The sequence below is a fragment of the Phyllostomus hastatus genome, unplaced genomic scaffold (assembly GCF_019186645.2).
Source record: "Phyllostomus hastatus isolate PE091 unplaced genomic scaffold, TTU_PhHast_1.1 phas_scaffold_1674, whole genome shotgun sequence".
Taxonomy (NCBI): domain Eukaryota; kingdom Metazoa; phylum Chordata; class Mammalia; order Chiroptera; family Phyllostomidae; genus Phyllostomus; species Phyllostomus hastatus.
The window spans coordinates 1068917-1092556 of NW_025334011.1; the positions used below are offsets into that span (position 1 = coordinate 1068917).

General features: G+C 41.6%; 1 protein-coding gene across 6 annotated transcripts in view; it reads left to right on the forward strand.

Annotated features, from left to right (window-relative positions):
* Positions 1-23640, forward strand: part of SLC4A4 (solute carrier family 4 member 4) — a 327443-nt gene that overhangs the window by 32288 nt on the left and 271515 nt on the right. For 3 of the 6 annotated variants that reach the window (XM_045858122.1, XM_045858121.1, XM_045858120.1), the window contains one exon: positions 17125-17198. In XM_045858122.1, coding sequence (XP_045714078.1) covers positions 17126-17198 — 73 coding nt within the window. In that variant the 5' untranslated portion in view covers position 17125. Of the gene's footprint in view, positions 1-7617; positions 7653-11820; positions 11839-17110; positions 17199-23640 lie in introns of those variants that run through there. The other 3 variants (XM_045858123.1, XM_045858124.1, XM_045858119.1) reach the window with 3 other exon arrangements.

Here is a 23640-nt window from a genome sequence, read left to right on the forward strand (position 1 = left end):
TATGTGCCCAACTCTCCCTTTTCTCCGCACCGTGACCCATGCCCGGCTGCTTGTCTCCGCACGTCCTACCGGTCTGGATGACCAGGTCTACTTCAGCTTCTTGGCTGTCTGACTTCCATTCAGATAAATTCTCTATCAGTTCTGGGTGTTATTCGGCCTCTAAATTGTTGTTGTTCTAATCTTGGTTGTGCATGGAGGTACGGTGCATCTACCTATGCCTCCGTCTTGCCGGAAGTTTTCTTTAGATATTTAAATGAAGACATCATTCTCCCTTTTTAACTAGTGGCTTTTGTAACTGATTCAAGTTGGTAATAGTTCACAGGTCAGTCCCAAGTCTCCAGAGAGTGAGTGTTAGGACCCTGAACAGATTTTTTAAAAACTGATTGATATTTTACTTTCATCTTTAGTGTTCATGTGCTTGTCCAGTTTGCTTGCTTGTGTATTAATTAATTAATTAGAGAGAGAGCAAAACATGGATCTGTTGTTCTACTTTATTTATGCATTCTTTGGTTGATTCTCGCATGTGCCCTGCACTAGGGATTGAATTCACAACCTTGGCATATTGAGATGATGCTCTAACCAACTGAGCTACCTAGCCAGGGCCCAGATAATTGATTTTTGAGATAAGGAGAAAAAGCAAATGTAAAAAGTTGCCTTAGACAACAGATGTATGTAAGTTCTTCTTGGGATAGGTCTGTCTCAACTAATTGTGGTTAATTTCATTTGTGATTATTAGAGATAACACCAGGTAATTATCTTCTAATTTCAGTTATTTGTCTGATGACCTTTCTAACCAAATGCATACTGCTTCTAAGTGATTTTTGGAATGCCATCATAGTACATTGTTTGAAACTCAAAATGTGTATCTCCATAGAAAACAATATTAGAATGAAGATTAATGTTTCATTTGAGCCCAGATAAGTCTATTTCACTCCTTATGTACTTAAAATAATACTTTTATCATTATGCCATTATTTGTAATTTCATTTTCTAGAGAATTTTTATGAGTTTTTGAGCCAAACTAATGACATATGCTAGGGAGCAAGATCTCAGATGCTCTGGAGAAGAACAGTTTCGAAGCTTCTTTTATGCATTGAGATTAAGGAGGTGGGAAAAAGCTGGACAGGGATCGGATCATAGAATAGTTAACAAGATTATGTGCTCACTTGAGGGTAGTTACAGGTTATTTCTTTTTAAAAATTATTTATTATTTATTTAATTTATTGGGGTGACATTGGTTAATAAAAGTATATAGGTTTCAGGAGTACAATTCTATAATACATCATCTGTATGTTGTATTATGTGTTCACCACCCAAAGTCAAGCTTCCCTCCAATTTATTTCAAGGGTATGTTACCTACATGGACAGAAACAATGGACAGAGCTTACTTAAGGCAAAAATAAAACTTTTATTAAAGATATTGGCCTGAGGTGTGACTACCCACCATGACCTGCCCAGTTAGGAATTTATGATCAGATCACCCTTTGGGATTATTTTCTGAAGTATTTCCCTTTTTTTCATCCACTGTTCTCCTTTTGGTTATATTATTAGTAATTTTAGTATTACTGACCAATGACCCGGATGGGTTTCATCACTGTATGACCTTGATAACCTGCTTACATCTTTAAGCCTCAATGTCATCATCTATAAAATGGAGATATTATTAGTACCTATGTTATGGACTGGTAATAAGTTTCAAATAATTTATATAAGCACTTATTACATTAGCTTTTATTATTATTGCTATAATTGGTCCACATTTGCAGTAAATAGATTTTTGTGACTTGGCTTTGGAGCCTAACCAACAAATTAATTTTATTTCTTTGGGAAAAATAGATGTTCTGTGTTTGGCAAGAAGGGAATCTGATGTCACCAGGAGCATCTTTCTTCTGCTTTTCCCTCGCACCCCACCAGTGTCTAGCAATAGGAGGGCCTATGCTGGTTTTGGATACTTTTTGTTCTTCCAGGATCTCAAAGAAAGCTCACTGTAGACATCACATGTCTGTAAGTACAGGCAATGCTGTCTTTTATAGGTTCAGCTTTCACACAAACTATGCTTCAATATGTATAGGAAGCATAATTCACCTTTCATGTCTGTTGTGTTCTTTTGTATGTTAGCTGGGGAGTGGGCGGGGGGACATTTGCAGCAAATTCATGGTGATGTTGCACACCAGCCCATGGCTTGGTTTTGTCAGCATCACCAGGTTTATTAGTGCCTCAGTGTTCGTAGCTGCAGGTATTATATCTGAACGCTCTGCTGCATTTTACTATGCAACTTCACACAAATGAGGGGGCAGTAAAAATGGTGATGTTAATGCCAGAAACATAGGTCTCCAGAACTTGTTTTTGTTTTAAGAGGGAAAGCACTAGGGATGTCAGAGTCAGGGACTAATTGGAGGAGAGCCCATGTATTGATTGAGGTGTGAAAGAAAAGGAAAAAAAGCATGCTTAATATACATTTTTACTTACTTTGTCTAAAATGAGTGATATGAGCGTGGGCTTGAGGGTTTTTGAATCTTTGGGCATGGAGCCATCTTTATAATGTGTAAATATGTTTGTTATGGCTTTTATATTAATACATGTTTTCTATAATGTATTGGATAGAGAAGGGAGGTTTATATAAAATACTTTCAGTTTTTCTTAAAAAGTTTTTTATGTTGGAAAATTTCAAAAGAGGAGAGAATAGTGCAATGAACTCCCATGTACCCACTATTCAGCTTCCACAGTTACCAATATGTTGCCAATCTTATTTCATACTCCTTCCCTCCCCGCCTTTGTTGCTAGAGTATTTCAAGGTAAATCCTACATCGTATCATTTTACCAATTAATACTTGTGTTTATTTCTTAAGAAATAAAGGCATTAAAAATATAATCCTAATGCCATTATCATACCTAATACAATTAACAGTAATTCCTCGGTATTTTCTAATGCCCAATTAAAATTCAAGCTTCTGTGAGTGTCTCAGAAAAGTGTTAAAAACAGTTGATTAGCTTGAGTCAGGATCTCGATTCACAATATTGCATTGGATAGTTTTGAAGTTGGGGAGCATCACACTTATGCGGGTGGTCCCTTCCTCCACAGCACAGAAGCCGCTGGAGCCAAGAGAGCATTTATCCCATTCTTTGGCAAGGGATGACAAGGTGAGGGCATCTTCCTCCAAAATACAATAGATGTCAGAGTGGAATGTGCAGTCTTCCTGCGCCCTTCCTGTTCTTATAAAATTTGTTGAGAAAATTTACAGTTAAAAGCAACTTTAAACACATTCCTTTATTATTTAAAGCCTAGATTTAAATCATGGGTGTTAAGAGGCCACCACCAACAGATTGATTCCACGCCATTCCCCTGATATCTACAAGTTAGTCATCTGTTTTGGCAATCTAACACTAAGTGTTGCCGTCCCTGGGGCAAATTTAGGTACGTGAGGATTCAGGTAGCACCTACTTAAGCCTGGAACTTCGAGGCTAGTTTGGCAGAAGTTCATAAAGACTGTATGAATAAGTTAATGAAGATTGGTCTTAGTTTTGAGCTCTGACACGTTGCTCAGCACCTTCATGAGGCTGAAGTCAGTGTGCAGGTGCTGAATACCGGGGATAAAGTTTTCCGAGGTGTGTCAGTCCACTCTTTGATCTGCAGACACAGGACTGGGTCGAGTTGTGGCTTGACTGCCGTGGGACGCTGACTTAGCAGCCCCTGCCTCTGACTTCAACGCTGCACTAGCTGTGGTCCCTGGAAGACCTTCTGAGTGGAAGTAGGTTCCAGGAAGGACCTTAAGGCAGTGTTTATATAATGACGAAGAGTGAAAAGTAAAGAAGACTGTTGTAAGCTTGAGGAAATATCACTGCTGCTCAGAACCTGCAGTGGCTTCTCATCGCCCAGAGTAAACACCAAAGCCCTGAGAGCAGCCTCCCAGGCCCTGCGGCCTGCCCGTCCTGTGTGTCACCTCTCTGACCTCAGTGCCTGCCTTCCCTGTTCACTCCGCTGGGGCTGCTGAACTCTGTGAATCTGCCGGACCCCCTGCTTCAAGGCCTTTGCATTTGCTGTTCTTCCCCACTTACTCACTAACTTATCTCCTTACTTCCTACCTTTCTTCCTTTTTTATCTCCTTTGGGTCATTGTTCAGCTGTCACTCAGAGAGGGTTCCCCTAACTACTTATTTAAAACTGCCCTCCCTGCCCCCCTGCACCCCTGCCACCATGTTCCACCAGCCCGCCCTAAATCTCTCCCTTGCTTATTTTTTCCCATAGCAGTATCACTTTCTAACATATTAGACAATTTACTTTTAAATTTCGTTTATTGTCTTTTTCCCACCATGGATTTATCCTTAGTGTCTAGAATAATGGCTGATCATAGTAGACATTCAGTAAATTGTTTAGATGAGTGAGTAGCCGAGTTCAACTCTGGGAAATGTGATCCTAAGAATACACAGAGAGATTCCATGGGAAAAATGAAGGATGAACTTTGAACAGCATTATGGGAAGAGACACTGTAATAAGAGAACTGGAAAAGTGTCTTCACGGTTCCTGTAACAGTGAACTGTGCTCATAAAGTTCACGTGAGATCAAGTCATTTTTCTGCTTAGTAGTGTGGCCCACATGGTGAGTGATGACTCGCTGGCTTTTGATACAGTGGGTCGTTGGCATGTGTGAATCTAACAATTGTGGTTTCAGGTATTTGCTGGCAGCCTGGAAGGGTCACCGCATGGCTGTTGTTGCTTTGTAGAGACACATGTGGTGAACCCTGGGCCAGCCATGGGCCCAGACTCAGACTGCGGTGGCTCACCTCCTATACCACAGCCCCTCCTGTAGTCTTTTCTTTAACTTGAGAATTTAGAAACTCATTCAGTTACGTCGACCGCATGTTATATCAGAAATTACATGTCACAGTGATATTTGTAAATTTGGGTGTTTGCAAACCGGGTTGGGAGAGGGATGTTTCGTGAGTGTCAAGGGTCAGTATACTCTGTAGGTATTCTGGTGAGTCTGCTCTTCACCAAAGATCTGTTTCGTATTTGTGATCCCAGGTTCCTAAAGAGTTTCGGGCAGACCAATCAAGTCAGCTGAAGAGAGGCAGCATGACAAACAGTAATTAAGAGCACAGACTCATGGAGCCGAACTGTATGGGTTTGAATCCTGACTTTGATGGACATTACTTGTGGACTTAATCTCTCTGTGCCTCAGAAGTGATGATAAAAATGGTACATACCTCATTGGGTTATTGCGAGAATTAAATGAGTTAATATTTATAAAGCAGTTACAACAATGGCTGGCACAGAGTAAACTAAACTTAAAGGTTTTTTTTATATAAATATAAAGACATTTATTTGGGAGGCCTGTTAGAGAATGCTTCAACCTTGGCCAGTAGGCACACCAAGATAGATAGAGAGAGAGGTGGGTGTAAGTGATATAATTTGAACTTATAAGAAAGCATATTGAAGTTTAGTAATATGAAAAAAAAAGTTATCGAGGCTAATCCCTAATGGACATGGCTTAGTTAATTATGAGGGAGTATAGTAGAGTGGTTAAAATTGTGGACTGCTGACTTAGACTCTCTGCTTGGTCTTCTCATTACACTTGCTGATTTTGGGTAAATTACTTCAAATTACAACTCTAAAATGGGTCTGTGAAAAGTAGTTACCTCATGCAGTTGTCATGAGCATTGAATCAAATAATCATTGTAAAGTGCTAAGCACAATACCTGGCATATAGTAAATTTTTGAAAATGGAACTTGTTATAAAATAGTAGATGATGAGAGTTTCTAATCTCTGTCCCCACATTGTTATAGGTATTGAAATCATTTAGCTAGAGCCTTCAGCCTTGTCCTGTTACTGAACCAGCTGGACAAAATCTGATAGCACCGAGAATGAAGTAATGCAATCATGATGCTTAGCACGGTGCCTGGCATGTAGGAAAAACTCAATACTACCAGGAGCCTCATCCCTGCCAGTGGGCATGATGGTTCCAGATGGAATAGGTGAACAATATGGCTGCCACATTGGGTTCAAGATGTAGAAAAGAAAGGTGTCTTTCTCCATGTTCCACTCTGGTTGTCAGAGGTGGGTAAGTCAGGAGCTATACCTGATCAAATGCAATCCAGCTGACTCCTCGTGTGGAGTCCTGGGACAAAGTCCTACTCTGGCATCTCTATCCACCTGCCAACCTCATTTGACCTGAGGTCACTGTAAAAGCTACAGTGAATGCATGCGGAAATCACAGACTACAATGAAATGTATGAACTAACTGTGGATTTTAGTTATCTGTGCTATCCCTGTACTAATTACTACAAATAATTGACAGTGATTATGTATAGATTCAAAGTGAGGCTACAATTTGTAGAACTCAAGTTGAAGATTTATATTGACATTCAGATTCTAATTTCCTTTTGGAGGTAGTTGCCCTCCAGCTTTTTTTACTGGCTTCTCTAAACACGTGACAGGGTTTTATTTGTCTAGATGCAGTCCCGAGGAACAAAATTGAACTTTCTCGTAACTTTTGGATTTTAAAAGCAATTTAAGTTATAATTTGTTTTTAACTTTATTTATTCATTTAGTCAATGAACTAACAGTTACTTAGAACCTGCTATGTGGCACGTCCAGGTACCTCTTGGCTTTTTTATTTTTATTTTTTGGCAGACAAAGTAAAATGATCATTTGAATTCAGTTCTGCAACTACATATCACAGTCTGTGTGCAGGGTTAAGTTCCAGAGTTAGCCAATAAGAAGGAAAATAAGTAGTTAAAATTATTCTTAAAGAATTCCTTATAGCCATTTCCCCACTCTAGCTTTGGAACACATCAGTTTCTTCAGTTCAATGATAAGTAATTGGATGTTTGCTTGTGTATGAGGTTTATGTTGTTTGAAAAATACAATCAGGACATTCAAACTGAGATATGCACTTAGTGCCAAACATGTATGTACCCTCACTGTGCCTATTCCTCACTGGTTGATTCATTCTTTCACTTACCAGCATTTAATGAGCACTTACTGTTTGTACTGACTATGCTTGACATTGACACTGGAGGAAGGAAGACTCTATAAGGTGATAGCTGCTCTCAAAGAGTTTATAATGTGGTGGGGACAACTGCCATGACATGTCCATGTACAGTTGCATGAGGTTCAATGATTGTGACAATGCAATGTCATACATGCAATATGAAAATGCTATGTGTGCTATATATACACCTTCAAGGAGCCAGTCAAGAATGGATAAAGTGTCATAGCTCTTCTTGGGAAAGGGTGTGTCTGAGAATGTAGAGGGGGCACTAGAAAGGTTTAAGTTGGGTCTTGAAGAACGGGTTAACTAAGATGACGTGTTACTTAGAGGAAACAAAGGCATGATAGCCTGCTCAGAGAATGGAGTGGTGTTGGGGGTGGCAAGAGCTAAGAAGTGTGGAAAGGTCATGACAAGCTTTAAATTCTACGTTGAGCCATTTGGACTTCATCCTCAATATAGTAAGGAGCTATTGAGTGATCTATAAAAGGAGAATGATACCAAATTGTGTTTTATAAGTGGGTAGATTAGGGGGAAGTGACTTCAGAGCAAGGAAGTCCAGTTTGAAATTATTGGCAGGAGAGCAAGTAGTATCCAGCGATCACACACTCACTTCTAAGCCGGGACAAGTTGGAGCATCCCTTGATTAACAGCTGCCTTACAGGTGGGGTTCCCAGCTACCAATGGTCCTTTTCCCCACTATTGACCTGTGGGTTTTCTCCCCTTCTCCCTTTGCTCTGCTTTCTTTCCTCTGCTGCTCATTTGGTCTGGCTCTTGGCTGAAGAACGGCACTGTGAAAAGGAAGGGAGGCAGCATGGCCATGCCCACCGCTGCCCTCCTGCCTTGTCACGTGGAGTATCCTCATCTCTCACCCGCCATCCCACCCCAAGCCATTTCAGTTCTTATTTGAACCCTCTCTTAGGGCCTTTCTAGTTTTCACACAGAGCCCTTGAAGAAGGACAATTGAGAATGGAAAGAGTTTAGGAGGGAACCTCTTTTCCTGACCCTAACAGTAAAACGTCTGAGAAAGCTTTCAACGGGCAAAATGCTGCCTTTCCGACCTGGGAATAAAACCGCTGTGTTCTTCAGTAGAACTCAGGTCAGAAGTGGCACGTGGTGGTCGTGGAAGCTCGTGGATCAGCCCACTGAAAAAGTTACAGAGCGTGTGACTGCGGGTTCAGGCTGTCAGGGGAATGTTCTGAGGGGGTCATGCCAGCCATTCCCTTTCTAGCACTTAATACCCTCTCCAGCAAGTTCTCCTTTCACCTGTCACCCCATGAGCCTCCACACCCTGCCTCAACCTAACGTCCTTTTCTTGTCCTTGCTGAGCCTGTTCCAGCCTTTTGGCCAGCAATCTGCAGCTGGACAGAGTAGAGAAGACCTTGCCCCAACACGGAGAGGATGAGAGAGAGGAGTTTGATCCTGTGGGAAACAGGAGTTTGTGGCTTTTGGGTCCATAAGACTGTTAATACTCAGTCTACTATACTCTCTGGGCCCTAGGGACCTTAGATTTCGATTCAACTGAAATTAACTGAACTTATTTACTCAAGGAGCTTATCAAATACCTTAAATCACTTAGGAATTGTTTTAGGCTCATTTGAAGTGAGAGGTTCACTACCTTTCCCAGGGCTACAGAGTTCCTGAGAGACAAGTCTGGGTTTGGCAGCCGGTTTCACCTGATTCTGCCTGTGTGTAGATGGGCTAGTTTCTGCACCCAGCTCTCAAGTTAAACAATGTTTCCAGGGCAAATTAAAAGTCATATTCGCAAATGAGCTTTTTTAATTGAAAATTCCATTGACATAATTGTAGGCTCTCATGCATATTTGAGAAATGATGTAGAGCACGGTTCTACACTGTCCGTTTTCCTCATTGTGAACATCCTAAAACTTGAGCACAGCACCGCAACCAGGATATCAGTACGCATCTTCTAAACTTACTCAGATTTCCTCAGTGTTACTTGCCCACACTTCTGTGTTTAAGCTCTGTACGGTTTTCTCACCTGTGTAGATTCATGTCTCCATCGCCAGAGGTAAGACACGCATCAGAGCCCACCCCACGAGCACCTCTCATGTTGCCCTCGCCTAACCACAGACCTCACCTGGCCCCTCGGTTTTTACCCTCTGGCCACCACCACCCTGCCCTTCGTATCTAATGTGCTGCTGTTTCAAAAACGTGATGTGAGTGCAGTCATACAGTGTGAAATCTCTTGGAGTGATTAGCTTTTTTTCATTCAGCACAATTCTTTGGGGAGTCATGCAATTTGTTTTGTGCATCAACAGTTTATTCCTTTTTATTGCCAAGTAGAATTCCATGGTATGGATGTACCATAGTTTAATTATTCACTTGTTGAAAGGCATCTGGGCTAGTTCTGGTTTTTGGCTATTATAAGAACATTTGTGTATGGGTTTTTGTGTGAACATAAGTTTTCATTTCTGTGGGAGAGGTGCCCAAGGGTACAAATGAACTTTTTAAACATTTAAAAAATATTTTCTTTCTTTCTTTCTTTAGAGAGAGAGAGGGAAAAGGAGGGAGAAAGACAGGGAGTGAAACATGGGTGCATGAGAGGTACAATGATTGTTTGCCTCTCACGTGCCCCCAACTGGGGACCTGGCCCACAAGCCAGGCATGTGCCCTGACTGGGAATCGAACCAGCAACCTCAATCCACTGAGCTACACCAGCCAGGGCCAAATGAACTTTTAATGCAGTGCATAAATCCAGAATTATGTTTGGTGCAATCCTGCTGTGGATTACATTTTCACCTTTTATCCAGTCGGCAGTCAGATTTCATGTGGGGCTGCCACCCAGTTCTCCCTGGCCCCGGGCCTGTGTAAATTTCCAGACTGATTAGGGCACTCCTGAACTCTGCTTTGCTTTGTTGCCAGGGAGCTGTCTCTGCTGTTCACCATGCCTGTTACGTTTGCCGCACCAATGTCTCTTTACCCCAGCCTTTACGTCCAGAGCTGCAGCAGCCTCTGCAGCTACACGAACAGCTGTGTTCTTTCCCCTCTTTGCTGTGGAAGTATGGGCTCTCTCAGGCCGGTGAAGTTATGCTGGAAATAGCTATAGCTTTCCCTCTGCCCCTGCCCTCTTCCCTGCAGTGAACACATGTTGCCAAAAGATGGCAGTGCTCTTTGCAGCCACTGAGCTCGCTCTCCCCTGTCGCCTGTGGTTTGGAAAATTGATATGTATTGTTCTTTATGTGTATGTTGAAAACGTGGACAGCAGATTTCCCAGAACAACAAAGGCACCAAGAAAATGCTGTGCGATTTAAAAAGATTTGAGAGAAAACATCACGCTTGCAAATGATTTGTAATGAAAATGGTTCCCCACTTTGTAGAAGTGATTTGAGTAGGGAATTGAATCCAGAGACGTGTGTGTGAATGCATAATTGTCGATGTGTTACATTCTGTGTAGCTCCTGACAAAGATATGCGAAAATGCTGATTTTTCCCTCCTGTCTGACCTAAGGCCAGCTAAATAGCAGGCACAGTCTGCTTTTGAGCTCCAGGACCTGAGATGAACACCTCTTAGTCCTCCAGTAAAGGCCCTTATGTGCATTGTAAATATAATTTTCATGGTTTCAATGGCTAATGATAATAAACTCTTCACTTCCTAGTATTTGTCCACTCCCCTGCGTGCGTCACTTCAGTGTGTGTGGGCATGTGTGTAAAGAACTGTTTAAACATTTGCTGTGCACAGGAAAGCTGTTGTAAAGTGAGAGATTACGGGGTTTGCTGGATGTCATAAACAGAGCAAGCTAGAGAGGATAGAGTGGGATGAGTCTAAATATGAGGTTAACTAATAACCTTTAAGCTGTGTGCACGGAAAGAGCCAGCAGTGTCCAATTCAGGTATGGTCCTGTGAAAAATGGGAGCTCTTCTGCTCCCTAGGGTGCCATGCTCTGGTGCCTTTTTGGACGTAGTCAGAGAGCCCCACTGTTCATGCGATCCATGTGCAGCCTGGGTAAGTGGAGAACAGGGTGTGCAGGAGCCTGGGTCAGCTCTGGGACTGGGGCTGCGGGCCTCAGAGTGGATGGGTCCTCTACGTATGGGCTTGTGTGTGGAGGTTGAGGGGTCTGCTTTCTGCCTCCCCTAGGTGTGAGAGCTGCCTTTGCTATGACCCTGCAGCTCACAGCTGCACACATGGGGCGACAGGGAGCAGGTGGCTCCACCTGAATCAGCAGCCTTTTTGCTAGTGCATCCTTTGGCAAAGGCCTTAGGTTAGGAAGAGAATTGCTCTGTACAAAGTTAGAACCCTCAAAGCAGATGCCGTTACTATAGAGACGAGTGAAATGCTACTGTGTAGGAGGCCTCACTAGGAGGGATGGAAGAAGGGCGGTGGGAGGGCAAGTGAGGCGAATCTAGAGGCTAGCACACCCAAAGACCTTCAACCTTTAGCAGTGCTGTGACTGGCTAGGCTTGCATTCTGAAACTTGTGTGCTGGCCGCCTGCCACTTGCTGACTGGCTGAGTGGCAGCTGCTAGCACTGTGTGGACTAGCTGGTGAGCACGTTGGCAGTTGGCGAGGGCTCTGGGGGCGGGAACCCAGAGGGGTGGAATGTAGATAGGTGCCCAAGGCCCAGTGGCTGACAGCTTTGCACAAATGTTTCTCATGCTGGACTTAAGGCACTCTTAAAGCCTGCTCAGTCATTAGGACTGGCTGGTGAGAGCCTGTCCGTTTGGCAGCAGATTGGACGTGTGTTGAAGTTAAATCCTGTTAGTGTCCTAGAAAAACAGGGAATGAGAAAAACCCCACGTTGGGTGTGGACTTCGTGGAAGGGTCTCCCTACTCCTCTCAAAGGCCCTGTGGGAGGAAGGCAGGACTGGTCTGACCCTTATCCCCGTGATGCTGGTGAGAAGCTTCCAGATCTATTCTGAACTTTGCCTCATGCTGGCGATGTGAGCACTGGGGAACTGTTTAGAAGCATGCTCTTTCCTTTCTTTGTTTTCAGCAAATGCAGTTTGTGTGAAAGGACATTTTAAGAATGGATTTGAGGGCCTGATTAGGGACTAGATGAGTTAATTTCTTCCCACTAGTAGAGGGGAAAACTGGTTGGGTCAGACAGTCATTTTAAAAGCTATCTCTGTCTTGCTAATAATAGCAAGCAACTGCTGGGAGGGTTTTAGGGGGTGACACAAACCCAAATAATTGACATTTGTGCTGTAAAGATGGAAAAAAGCCGTACATTCCCTTGCTTTGTGCGGAAGCCCAGATGTGCCAGGCTGGACTCGCTCTTGAGGAGGAGAGGGCTGCTTTGGGAAGGGCTGCTGTGGGCACGCAGATTTTGTATTTTCCTTTTTCAGCGCTCATTCTTTTTTGCTGCTTGCAGACGCTCTGCATTGTCTGTCAGAAAGCACTAGGTTTCTAATTACTTGCTATGTATAGTCTTGGAGGGAATGTGAAATATGTATCAGAGAGCCAAGGAATGCACCGGTCATTATTCTCACTCTAACTCGGAGGTTGGGCACAGTGTTTCAGTAAGACTGGGCAGGCGTCTCAGCCTAGGAAGAGGGCTCTGGGCATGCACATTACTACTGTTGTTACAGTTGTTACAATGTCTCCTTTAGCTCTTACTGGTTTCCTTCCTTTAGTTTGGCTTTGTTTGTTGCATGCAATTTTGGGAAGGGCTTTGGTGCAAAGGCTAAACGTTTTATTTATGGAACATGTAAAAAGTGAATAGGACCGGCTTGATTAATGGTGGGGTACAGCAATGACGTGGTATAAGAAATTGTGTTGGATTCTGTAGGTTGATAGGACTGGAAAGGGTTAGTTCTGAGAAGAAATGTGGACTAAACTCTTTTGTTTTCCAACCAGGAAACAGTAAACAGCACAGGGTTCCAGAATTTTATTGTACTTCTGAGGCCTTTTAAGAAAACTTCCCCATTTAGCTGCCATCCTTATCCATGTCTTCAAGTACTCCTGTGGGTTCTTGCCCTTTGGACCGACTCTCCTAGATTGCTAGGGGAGGCTTTGAGAAGACAGAGGTGATCATACTAGGGCCCTCATCTATCTTGCTCATCATTGTTTCTCTAGTGTCTAGAAACACCTGGCACCTAGTATGTACTTAGTAAATATTTGCTGAGTAAATGAATGAAGGAGGGCAGGAAAGAGAAAAAGGAGTGATTGAATGCTGTCTCTGTGTCTAGCACTGTGTATGGTACATTTTGAGTGCTTTGGTCATTGTCACCAACAACCTCTAGAGTGCCAACTCCTGTTTCTTCTCTCTGTCTCCATCTTCTCTCAGCCTCTCAGTAGCATTACCCATGGCAGTCCCCTCCTCTTCTCTTGCTTCCTTGACATCACTCTTTCCTGGTTTTCCTCTTACCTCACTGACTGCTTTTGTTCCTCTGCTCTGCTGGTAAATGTTGGCATGCCCAGCACTTGGTCTTAGGTCTACGCCTCTATTTCTACATTTTCTTCCTGGATGATCTCATCTAGTAATAGCTTCTTCAGAGACAAGCTTTAGTCATTGATTTTCTCATTTTCATCTCCAGTCCCAGGCCCCCAGCTCCAGATTTAGACATCTGATTGTGTATCAGGTAGTTTCCTTTTCATGTGTAGTGAGCATCTCAACCATAAAGTGGCCAGAGAAGAACTCTTTACTTATTTATTTATTTTACTTATTTAAAAAGATTTTATTTATTTATTTTTTAGAGAGAGAGGAAGGGAAGGAGAAGGAGAGGGAGAGAAACATCAATGTGTGGTTGCCTCTCATGCTCCCCCAACTGGGGACCTGGCTTGTAACCCAGGCATGTGCCCTGACTGGGAATTGAACCAACAACCCTTTGGTTCACAGGCCTGCTCTCAATCCACTGAGTCACACCAACCAGGGCCCAGGAGAGAACTCTTGATTCCTATGTTTCTCTGACAGCCTTCCCAGGATTCCTGAGGTATTTTCCTAGTTTCTTTGGTCTCCTGATTATCTATATTTCTTGTAGCAGTCAGAGTGATCCTTTAAAAAAGGTAAAATAGTTTCATTTTAAAACTCTTCACTACAGTTAATAATACTGTAGTGCAGATTTGAAAGTTGCCAGAAAGAGTAGATCTTAAAGGTTTTCATCACATGGAAAATACATTTTGTGACTGCATATGGTGACTGGGTTTACTGTGGTGGTCACGTCATAGCGATGCAGTGCCCCTGCCTCTGGGGTTTTCCTTCCTATGGTTTCAGTTACGTGCAGTCAACTGGGGTTCAGGAATATTAAATGAAAAATTCCGGAAAGAAACCATTGATAAGTTTTAAACTGTGCACTGTTCTGAGTAGCGCGATCAAATCTCGAGCTGTCCTGCTGTGTCCCACCCCGGCCGTGAATCGTCCCCTCGTCCAGCCTGTCCATGCTGTGTATGCCCTCCACCCATGAGTTACTTGGTGGAGCCATCTCCGTCGTCAGGTAGTCTGTCCTGGTATCACAGTGCTTGTCTTCAGGTAACCCTTAGTTTACTTAACAAGGACCCCAAAACATTAGATTAGTGATTCTGGCAATTCAGATATGCTGAAGAAAAGCTATAAAGTGCTTCCTTTAGTTGAAAAAGTAAAAGTTCTTGGCTTAATGAAGAAAGAAATAATATAGTATGCCGAGGTGGCTAAGATCTGTGATAAGAATGAATCTCCTATCTGTGGCATTGCCTAATATATAAATTAAACTCTCTCATAGTATGTATAGGGAAAAGCATTGTGTACCTCCAGGGGTTGGTTGGTACTATCTGTGGTTGTAGGCATCTGCTGGGGGTCTTGGAACATATCCCTCTCACATAAGGAGGGATTACAGTATATACAAATCATTGTGCTATGCATCTGAAATTAATATAATGTAATGTGTCAATTATACCTCAATAGACCAGAATAAAAACAAAACTTTTCAGTGGCTCCCGAAACACCTGCAACTGTGACTGCCCACCTCAGCCCACGTGGCCCCGATTCCTAATGGGAGTACTACGTTGACCTACTGACTCTCTGTCTGGCTTCACGGGCCTCATTTCTGTTCCTGAAACATGCTAAACTTGTTCCCACCTTAGAGTCTTTGCACTTGCTCTTCCCTTTGTTCGGAACTTTGTTTGCTTTTCCCCCAGAGCCTCAAACCCCTGGTTCGTTCATATCATTTTTTTCTCCGCTTACGTGTCACGTCCTTGGAAGCCTCATCTGAACCACCTTATGCCAAGTTGTTTTCTGCCTCATTTTATTTCCTGCAAGAACTTAATGCTATCTAAGATTACCTTGTTTATCTATTAATTATTAGTTAAGAATTTGCCTGTCGTATTCACAGATGTATTCCTCTCCCTCTGAAGAGTGTTGGAACCTAGCAATTGCTGAATCTGTCAATCAGAATATCATTCACTCTTCATGGGAAAGGCTCAGACAGGGATGGTAGAAGACTTGACTTCTCAAGTCTTCAAGACATTTTTTCCCTACTGTAATCCTGATGACTGATCCACATAATACTTGTATGTAGTTTTACATTTTTATTTTTAACACAGAGAAGGAAATAGGTATATATCAGGATGAACTATTGCATGCATGTCCCATAGTCCCAAAAGAAAATATTCTGCAGTTGTCCAAAGGTAATGGGTTTCTAAATGACATTGTCCCCCAATAAAGCCCAGGGTAAAAGAGGAATAAGGAAAGAAGAAAGGAAGGAAACTTACCTTTATTAAACATGCACTAGGTGCTAGGCACAGAACTGAGTGCTTTCACACATGTTCCCTAATTTGAATCTCAGAGCAGTCCTGCAAGGTTGATACTATCACCTTCAATTTTATAGATGAAAATACTGAGGCTCGATAAGTTAATACTTTGCTCCAGGTGATACAAATGCTAAGTGGTAGAATTAGATTTTTGAAACTCAGGTCTACCTGACACCAAACTTCTGACATTTTGTGCTAAGATGGTTGCTTTGTGAGATGGTTATGCTCCTAAAATAGAAAGGAAGGAAATGTGAACTCAGCGCATATTCACATATATTGCAACGAATATCTGAAGCACAAGAAAAGTTACACAGACAATATGGAAAACAGACCTACAGTATTCAGTGCCTGAGCATATAATTGGATGGATAGGATACAGATGAACATTTGGTTCTCTGGCAGAGCTCATGTATGGTATGACATAGAGCAGCTGTCCCCAGAGCAAGTTCTTTGTTTCTAGACCGGTACGACACAAGCAGCATTTGAGCAGTTCGGGACTCTTCCTGCTTGCACTATAAATAGACTTCATGGAATTCTGTATGTCAGAGTTAATGCAATGAAAACGAGTCACAGAGTAAGAAAATAAATGTTAACTCATTCTATAAGTGAGAAACGTGTTTGGCATTGGGAGAGGCCGTGAATATGCTGTCATTACTTGGACGGGTCCTGAGGTCTATTATGTAAGGAGACAGGAGGACAACGTAATGTGGCTATGAAATGAAGAACTTCGTGCCCTTCAGGGAAGAGTTAACAGGGCAGGATGAAGATAGAGCGAGAAGTGTGATAAGAATGTGGAAAAGGAATGAATGGGTGGCATATATATGTGACTGTTGCCAAAGCCGAGTTGCTGGATAATCCTCAGATGTCAGATTTCCGTGAGGCCAACATGTGACTCAAAGCTTGCCACTCAACAGAGAATACTGGGCTGTGCTCATATTAAGAGGCTGGCTGGAAGCTAGGATCCCACTGTGCATTAGCCTAACTCCCTGTCACTTTCTGTGTGTGGGTGGGTGTGCATGTGTGTGTGAGGGTATACATTTTTATGCAGTGGGTGTTTAAAGAGCTAAGCACTGGAGCTGGATTTCCACAAACGATCATCACGAGCACTCCAGACACACCAAACTTCCTCTCTTGGTATTTTTTCCTTTTTTCTTTTGCAAATCCCAAAGGAGAGAACCCCCAACACACAGCCCTCAGGATTGAGATGATTTTCTCTTGCCTATCCATGTGGGTGCCCTCTGAAGGTTAGAGCCGAAGCTATGTGGGACTGGCACATTCTCCACCACCGGAGGAGAGGAGCTGCGTGAAGAAGTGGCAGTGACTGAAGGAAGAGTGACTCTGCCCTGTTAACATGAACAACAGCTTGCAGGTTAACCTGCCCAGAAGCTGGGCTGCTTCAAGTGGCTCACTCCAGGAGAAGTCTGAGCACTCTTTTTTTCTTTTTTATTACTATAGGATGGAGGATGAAGCTGTCCTGGACAGAGGGGCTTCCTTCCTTAAGCACGTGTGTGATGAAGAAGAAGTAGAAGGTGAGCTTTATGGGCTGGGGAAGGATATTCATGTACCTGTGTCTTTATAGGTAATAGCATCCATCCAGTCCACACAGCTTGTATTTGTGAAGTTACAAACCAGAGCTTTTGTATGGAGTTTCATTAATTTCCCCATTTTGCTTCAACATAGGAAGTAATTTTTAGAACTTCACTGGACTATCGGAACCTGAGTCAGTGCAGTACTGCATAGTTAAAATAAAAGGAGGGGGGTGTCTTATTTTGAAGCAGGTGCCTCTTCATGAAAAGTAAATATTTTTCAGGTAATATGAACCATCTTCCAGTGACTAGTTCAGGGAAGCTGCTAGATTTGTATAAATGTATTTGGTTGAATATTCTGTTCTTTCTTATAGGTTGCCGGGTAAAGAAACAGATATTATAGGAAGAGAATGATGGTAATGATACCATTGTCACCAGAAAAATGGGTCAAAGTTGAGGATGTAAACAATGCTAATCATAGATAAATCTGTTAGAAAGAGATGGAAAAGCACTTTTTACTTATAAAACCTCCAGGACCTCTTTTGCTAATGTTCCCCAGTGCCTGTTAAAAATCAAATAAGAGTTAAGTTTTAGCTCATGTTATGATACTTTTAGTGTGTCTACTCTTATCTCATGACTTATCAATTATGTGCAATAATACTATTTGAGAGTGAGAAAGCAGGACTTAACATTTATTAATTATATGAAGGCATCACAAATACACAGTGTTAATATTTATAGTGAGATTTTAAAAATAATTAGTACTTATAAAATTAAATGAAACTTACAGGTGAACCATGTCATAAAATGTATCTATTAAAATCACCTGAGAGACAATTTGTATGTGTTTTGGAAACTCTAGTCTGATTGGTACCGTTTGGGAAACATTTAATGCATACCAAAAACTTGGATGAGAGGTGTGGTGGAGTTAGAGAAAAGAGGGTGGTACTGCGTGTTCTGGAGTGACTCTTCAACCACATTGGTCCTGGGCAAGTGATGCTCCGGTGTCACCTGGATTAGTTTGAATAGTGGGACCATTGTGTTTTTATCGTGTTTCCTTAGTCAGTTTCTTCTGACCATGGAGTGTTGGAGGGTTGCCTCCCCCCTCCACCTTGCTACTTCCTGCATTTATGCTCTTGAGACTAATAAGAATTTGATACCTAAGTTTCTTAGGAAAAAGGAAATGACAGTATTTTTTTTCATATTGTTTTATGGGTTTCTTGTACTTTTATAACATGACTGTGGGAAAATGTCAAGTTAGTGAAAGCAGAATAGTAAAACTTTTTTAAATTTTTATTTTAATTGTTCTTTAAGTACAGTTTTCTGCCCTGAGGGAGAATAGTAAAACTCTTGTCTTAAGATTCTTATAACCCGTGATGTTAAGCCTGCAGTGTGGTGACTTTGTCACTGTCCTGGGGTCAAAGAGGAAATAAGCATCTTAAAGTGATAGCATATGGATGGAAATATTGTAGGACTGAGCGAATATTCTATAGTTTTGGGACAACTAAAGTAGAAAAATCAGTGAGCAAGCTTGAGAATGAGATGTGTGAGTGTGTGTGCTTTCCTTGAGAATAATGTGCTAGCTAAGTTCACAGGAGCTGTAAATCACTTTCTTGAGTTTATAAGGCCTGTAGGATTGACAGCACCCTGCTGCAACTGGGTATTGTACATGGGTTTCTTACAGCTTTGACCAAGGAATTAATTTCCTGAAGTATTTCCCTTGATTTTCAGGCACAAAATTAAGACAACAATGTAATGACTAACACACAAATCTGTAGCCAGATTTCTTTAAGGAAAAACAAAGAAGACAACAAAAGGTGGTAAAAACATCTGTAAAATTGTTTGGCTTTGTGGTGATCAAATTTGCCACGTGGATTTTGTGCATATTCCTGTTCTAAGACTTCTATTTTAGTGATTATCTTTGATGTTGGAATCTGAGTTGATTACTTTTATTTCAGGTCATGTTTAGCTAGTTGCCTTTTGTTGAATTCTGAGGCCCTACAGGATGGTTGTTTATGATTGTCATTTGGTGGAGAATACCCACCAGTATAGGGTTCTCTACAGTATTTCTTGAAACTACAATAGGGACTGTTGGTTTCCAATTCAGTGCCCACCTAACGGACCCTCCCATTTTCTCATTGGGCTTCATCTGGTGGGGATAGGGAGCACTTCAATTTTATAGGAACTCCAGGTGAAAATGTAAAGAAGTTGTAATGGACATGGGTTTGATGACTTGTCCATGAGAATAAAGAAACAGATGACTCGACTGTGAAGACCTCTGATGTGGATTCATTCGTATTTTGAGGCAGAATGTATTATGCAAGGATGTAAGTCTATCTCATATTTAATTGCACTGAGAAGGGTGAATTTGAAGGAGAGCAAATTGCTATCTCTGTTCTGAAGTAGCTGAATTTTAGGAAATTTAGGGCAGAAGTCAGTGCTCTGGTTTTAAGGATGAGAAATTCAAAGGTTAAAGATGATGGGGCACCTGACATTTCGATTATCAAACAAATTTGAAGCATGCTGCAGTACACTTAGCAAAAGTAAACTGAACGGAAAATTTTGTCTTTTAAAGTAATTCGCACAGGTAAGATGTACTCCCATTACACTGTTATTAGGGTGACAAAGGTCTAGTAGCTCCAGTTACTTTGTAATATTCATGCTTTTAAAATTCTTCTTTGGCCCTCGAGTCCGGGGGGATTGGATTTAGCTCAGCCTGAAGTCAAGAAGAGCCAGATGCTTGCTCATAGTTCCATCCAATGCTGTAGTTCTGAGCAGGGGAGAGAGCCTGGGACTTCAACCACACCCTCGCTTCACCTGGTTCAACTTTACTCTCAGGGGGTGGCATGACACTCAGTCCACATTCTGAAAAGTCAACAGAATACCGTCAGCTGCAACACTCACGAAGAACAGAGTGAGTCAGAAGAGGAGTCATGTTCTGTTTCAGTTATGAATTTATCTACGTGGGACACAATTAAAGGCCTAAGCCTCATTTTCACATAATTTGCCTTGTGCATTTGTGTTAGTGATGTAAAGATAGACTCTTTAAAAAGGTAGCCAAGTGCCAATTTTTAATCTTTAAGATAAAGAACAGCTTTATTTTCTCTTATTGCCAAGCAAAACAATTGAGATAGCAGAAGAACCATATGATTTCATTCATGTGGGATATAAAACTGAAAGCAACAAATGAACAAACAACAAAAACTCATAGACACAGACATTGGTATGGTGGTTACCAGAGGGAAGGTGGGCGGAGGGTAGTAAAAGGGAAAGTGGGTCAACTGTATGGTCATGGAAGATGCTTTGACTTTGGGTGGTGAGCGCACAATGCATATGTACATCATGTGTCATAGATATGTGCACTTGAACCTACACAGTCTTAGTAACCAATGTCACCCCAGTAAATTTAATAAAAAGCAAAAATATACAAAAAACAAAGAGAAGCTTAGTATCTGTTCTTTCATTGGTTATGTTATACTGTTTTTGGTTTTGTAAAGGTAACATTTTTGGCACAGAGTGGTTACTGTGGATAAACATTTAAAAATTTTAACACTTAAGATAACATATTTGTTTCTGTACCAAAAGGCTCCATCCCCAGCTCAGGCACTTTCACAGAATTGGTCTGTAGATGACAAATCGATGTTACCAGAATGACCCGAAATGCTGACAGTGAGAACAACACTCGATTTTCATTTTAAACACACATAGACAGGGGAAATTGCCAAATTTTGTGGGGTGAACCAAAGTTGAGATAGAAAGCTAAATCGCCAGGTAAATTTTTCTAAACAGAAGTATGTCTTGTAGATGTTTTATCTTTAAAAAAAGTCAGCCAGGATTTTGGATCTGTATGATGTAAACAGATTACTTAATAATCTCGTATTTCGCAATAGGGGAAAAGAGCAAACTCCACCTTATCCTCTGAGATAAGGCCTTGGCTCTACAGGGCTAGGTAACTCCCCAGCAGGCCTTGGCAACCCTGATGTTGTGAGGAGGGGCCTTTTCTTAATATCAATCTAACCAGCAACTCAGGAAGCATAAAGTACAGCAAGACAATATTGGCCGAAATGTGTCTCCATTTTTGAAGTCTGATCGGTGCTCTCAAAGCGATTCTGACATATTGTGGTGGCTTTCCTCTTCCATTCAAAAGTAAGGCCAAAAGGAAGTAAGCTCTCATCTGTGCAAATGGAAGAATGATTATGCAGGTTCCTATGCCCACTGATCGACACTAAGCAAGTATCATTGAGATTGCATGGAATTTTACTGAAGGATTATTTTTAGGGAAATAAAGGTAAAAAACTAGGACACTCTCTGGAGCAGAATAAATATTTACCAAATATTTGTTAAGAGAAAGAGTGAATAAATGAATATATAATATAAACTAAATAGAGAATATGCAGAATCCCTTTATATAAAACTCTAAAATCTTTGTTTACATTTTTAATTAGAAATTTGGTTCTCAGTAGTCTTAGTCACATGAGATAATCTTTTCAGTGATCCTCTCCTTTGCTGCTACTCCTGTTTGATTTGGCAAAGATTATTGATATTTATATCACTTATATATTTATATTGATAAGAAAAAGAAACCTCTAAAACACCTTTGCCTTATTCTTTTTCCTTCCACTTGTCTGTCTTTTGAGGAGAGAGACAAAAAAAATGATGAAATGGTATTTTGTTTTTTTGGAAGTCAGGATCTCAACATTTTATAGACATGAAATCATAATGACTTAAACCTATTTTTCACCAGAGGATATTCTGATGATGTATTTATGTGTATTGGAAGAGGTGGTATTCTAAAGAAAAAGTGGGGCCTGGTAGACATTTGTTAATAATTACAGTGGTGAAAAATGTAATTGCTGAGAAGGAGTGAATGAAAACCTACCAGATGGGAAGGGAGGGGCCAAGTTGGGGCTGGGGCTATTCTGAGCGCTGGATATAAGTGTCTGGTTGCATTTTGCTGACCTCTTCTCTGTGTTCACTCTAATTTCTCAGAAACAGTGTGTACAGAGGAAACACTTGGGCAAATATTGCTGAAGGAAAAGCCTTCTTAAAAGAAACAATGTACCCACACATTGGAGAGTGGTAAAGAAATGTGGTGGAGTGTTTAAGGGTTGGTACCAGAATTTGGTTTTCTCAGAGCAGGTTGAGCCCATATAGCCCTTTCCCAGCGCCCCACTTCTCTCTCCTGACAGCCTCAGCTGAAAGCCCGCCAGCGGTCCTCAGGCAGGCAACATGGGGCCTGGGAGCTGACACCTCCTGCTGTGTCAGTGAGATTAAATACTTGTATACAGATTTCTTAAGGTTCAAGGAACTCTGATAATAATGCCATGGGGTTTTTGAAACTGGAATCAGACATCCCTTCCCAGAATTTTCCAGTTGTAGAGAATTCCCTGGTAGTACAGGACGGGCTAAGGCCCTCTTGAAGTCACTTTTAGTCCAACATGTCTACATTCTTTTATGGCCATAAGCCATAAAAAATTGAATTTGGTGCTTGGGTTGTGTTTAGCAAGGATCCAGAAATTCTGAAATGATACACTTAGAGTAGTTTTGTGTATGGATTTCTTTGTCTAAAGTTCATTTTAGACAAAGACTGGACAAAGTGATTTTTACTTGCTTAATTCATTTTTACCAACACCTAACTGTGTTGCCTTCCTGACCATGTTTACCTAATGCTTCTTGTATTGGAAGAGGCAAGCTCGAATGGTCAAGCGAAGGGTCCCAGGGCCCACTGTCTGTTCCTCTTCAGGGTCATTCTGAATCCCTTTCAGCTCCTGGTGTGAGATCTGAGTTTCATGATTAGACTTCTCTGATACACATTGACTGTAATTTGACTACTTTTCCAAGAAGAGGCATATTAACTCTAATACAGGATAAAATACAAATGCATGCCCATTGCCTAATAAGGCATGCAGGAGAACAGATTTCTGTTCTTTCAGAGAACAGATTTAAGTACATAGTATTTTTCCACCATTGAAGAAGGTTCAGACGTCTATTACATGCACAAGGTGTGTCTGGAAAGAGTCCAGCCATTGTTGATATAACAAGAATGGTTTGCATGACATCTGTGTAACCTGGCAGCCAAGGAGAGTGGACTGGAATGAGCATTTGTGAACAATGACAACTTTACTGTACTAGTCAGTGGGGGTGGTAGTTGCTGCTGAAGGAGCGTGTGTATTGTATGGCTGTTGCATTCAAAATGACTGAGCAAGTAGAGAAATGAATCTGCATCAGATTTTGTGTGAAGCTTGAACATTCCTCCATGGAAACTATTCAGATGATTCAGAAGTCTGTAGCTATGGGCAACTGGTCATTGGCAACTTCATCACAACCATGCACCTGCTCATATATCCTGTCTCGTGCAGAGTTTTGTGGTGAAACATCAAATCACCCAGGTGACTCAGCCCCCTAGATCCCAGATTTGGTGCCCTGTGACTTCTGGCTTTTCCAA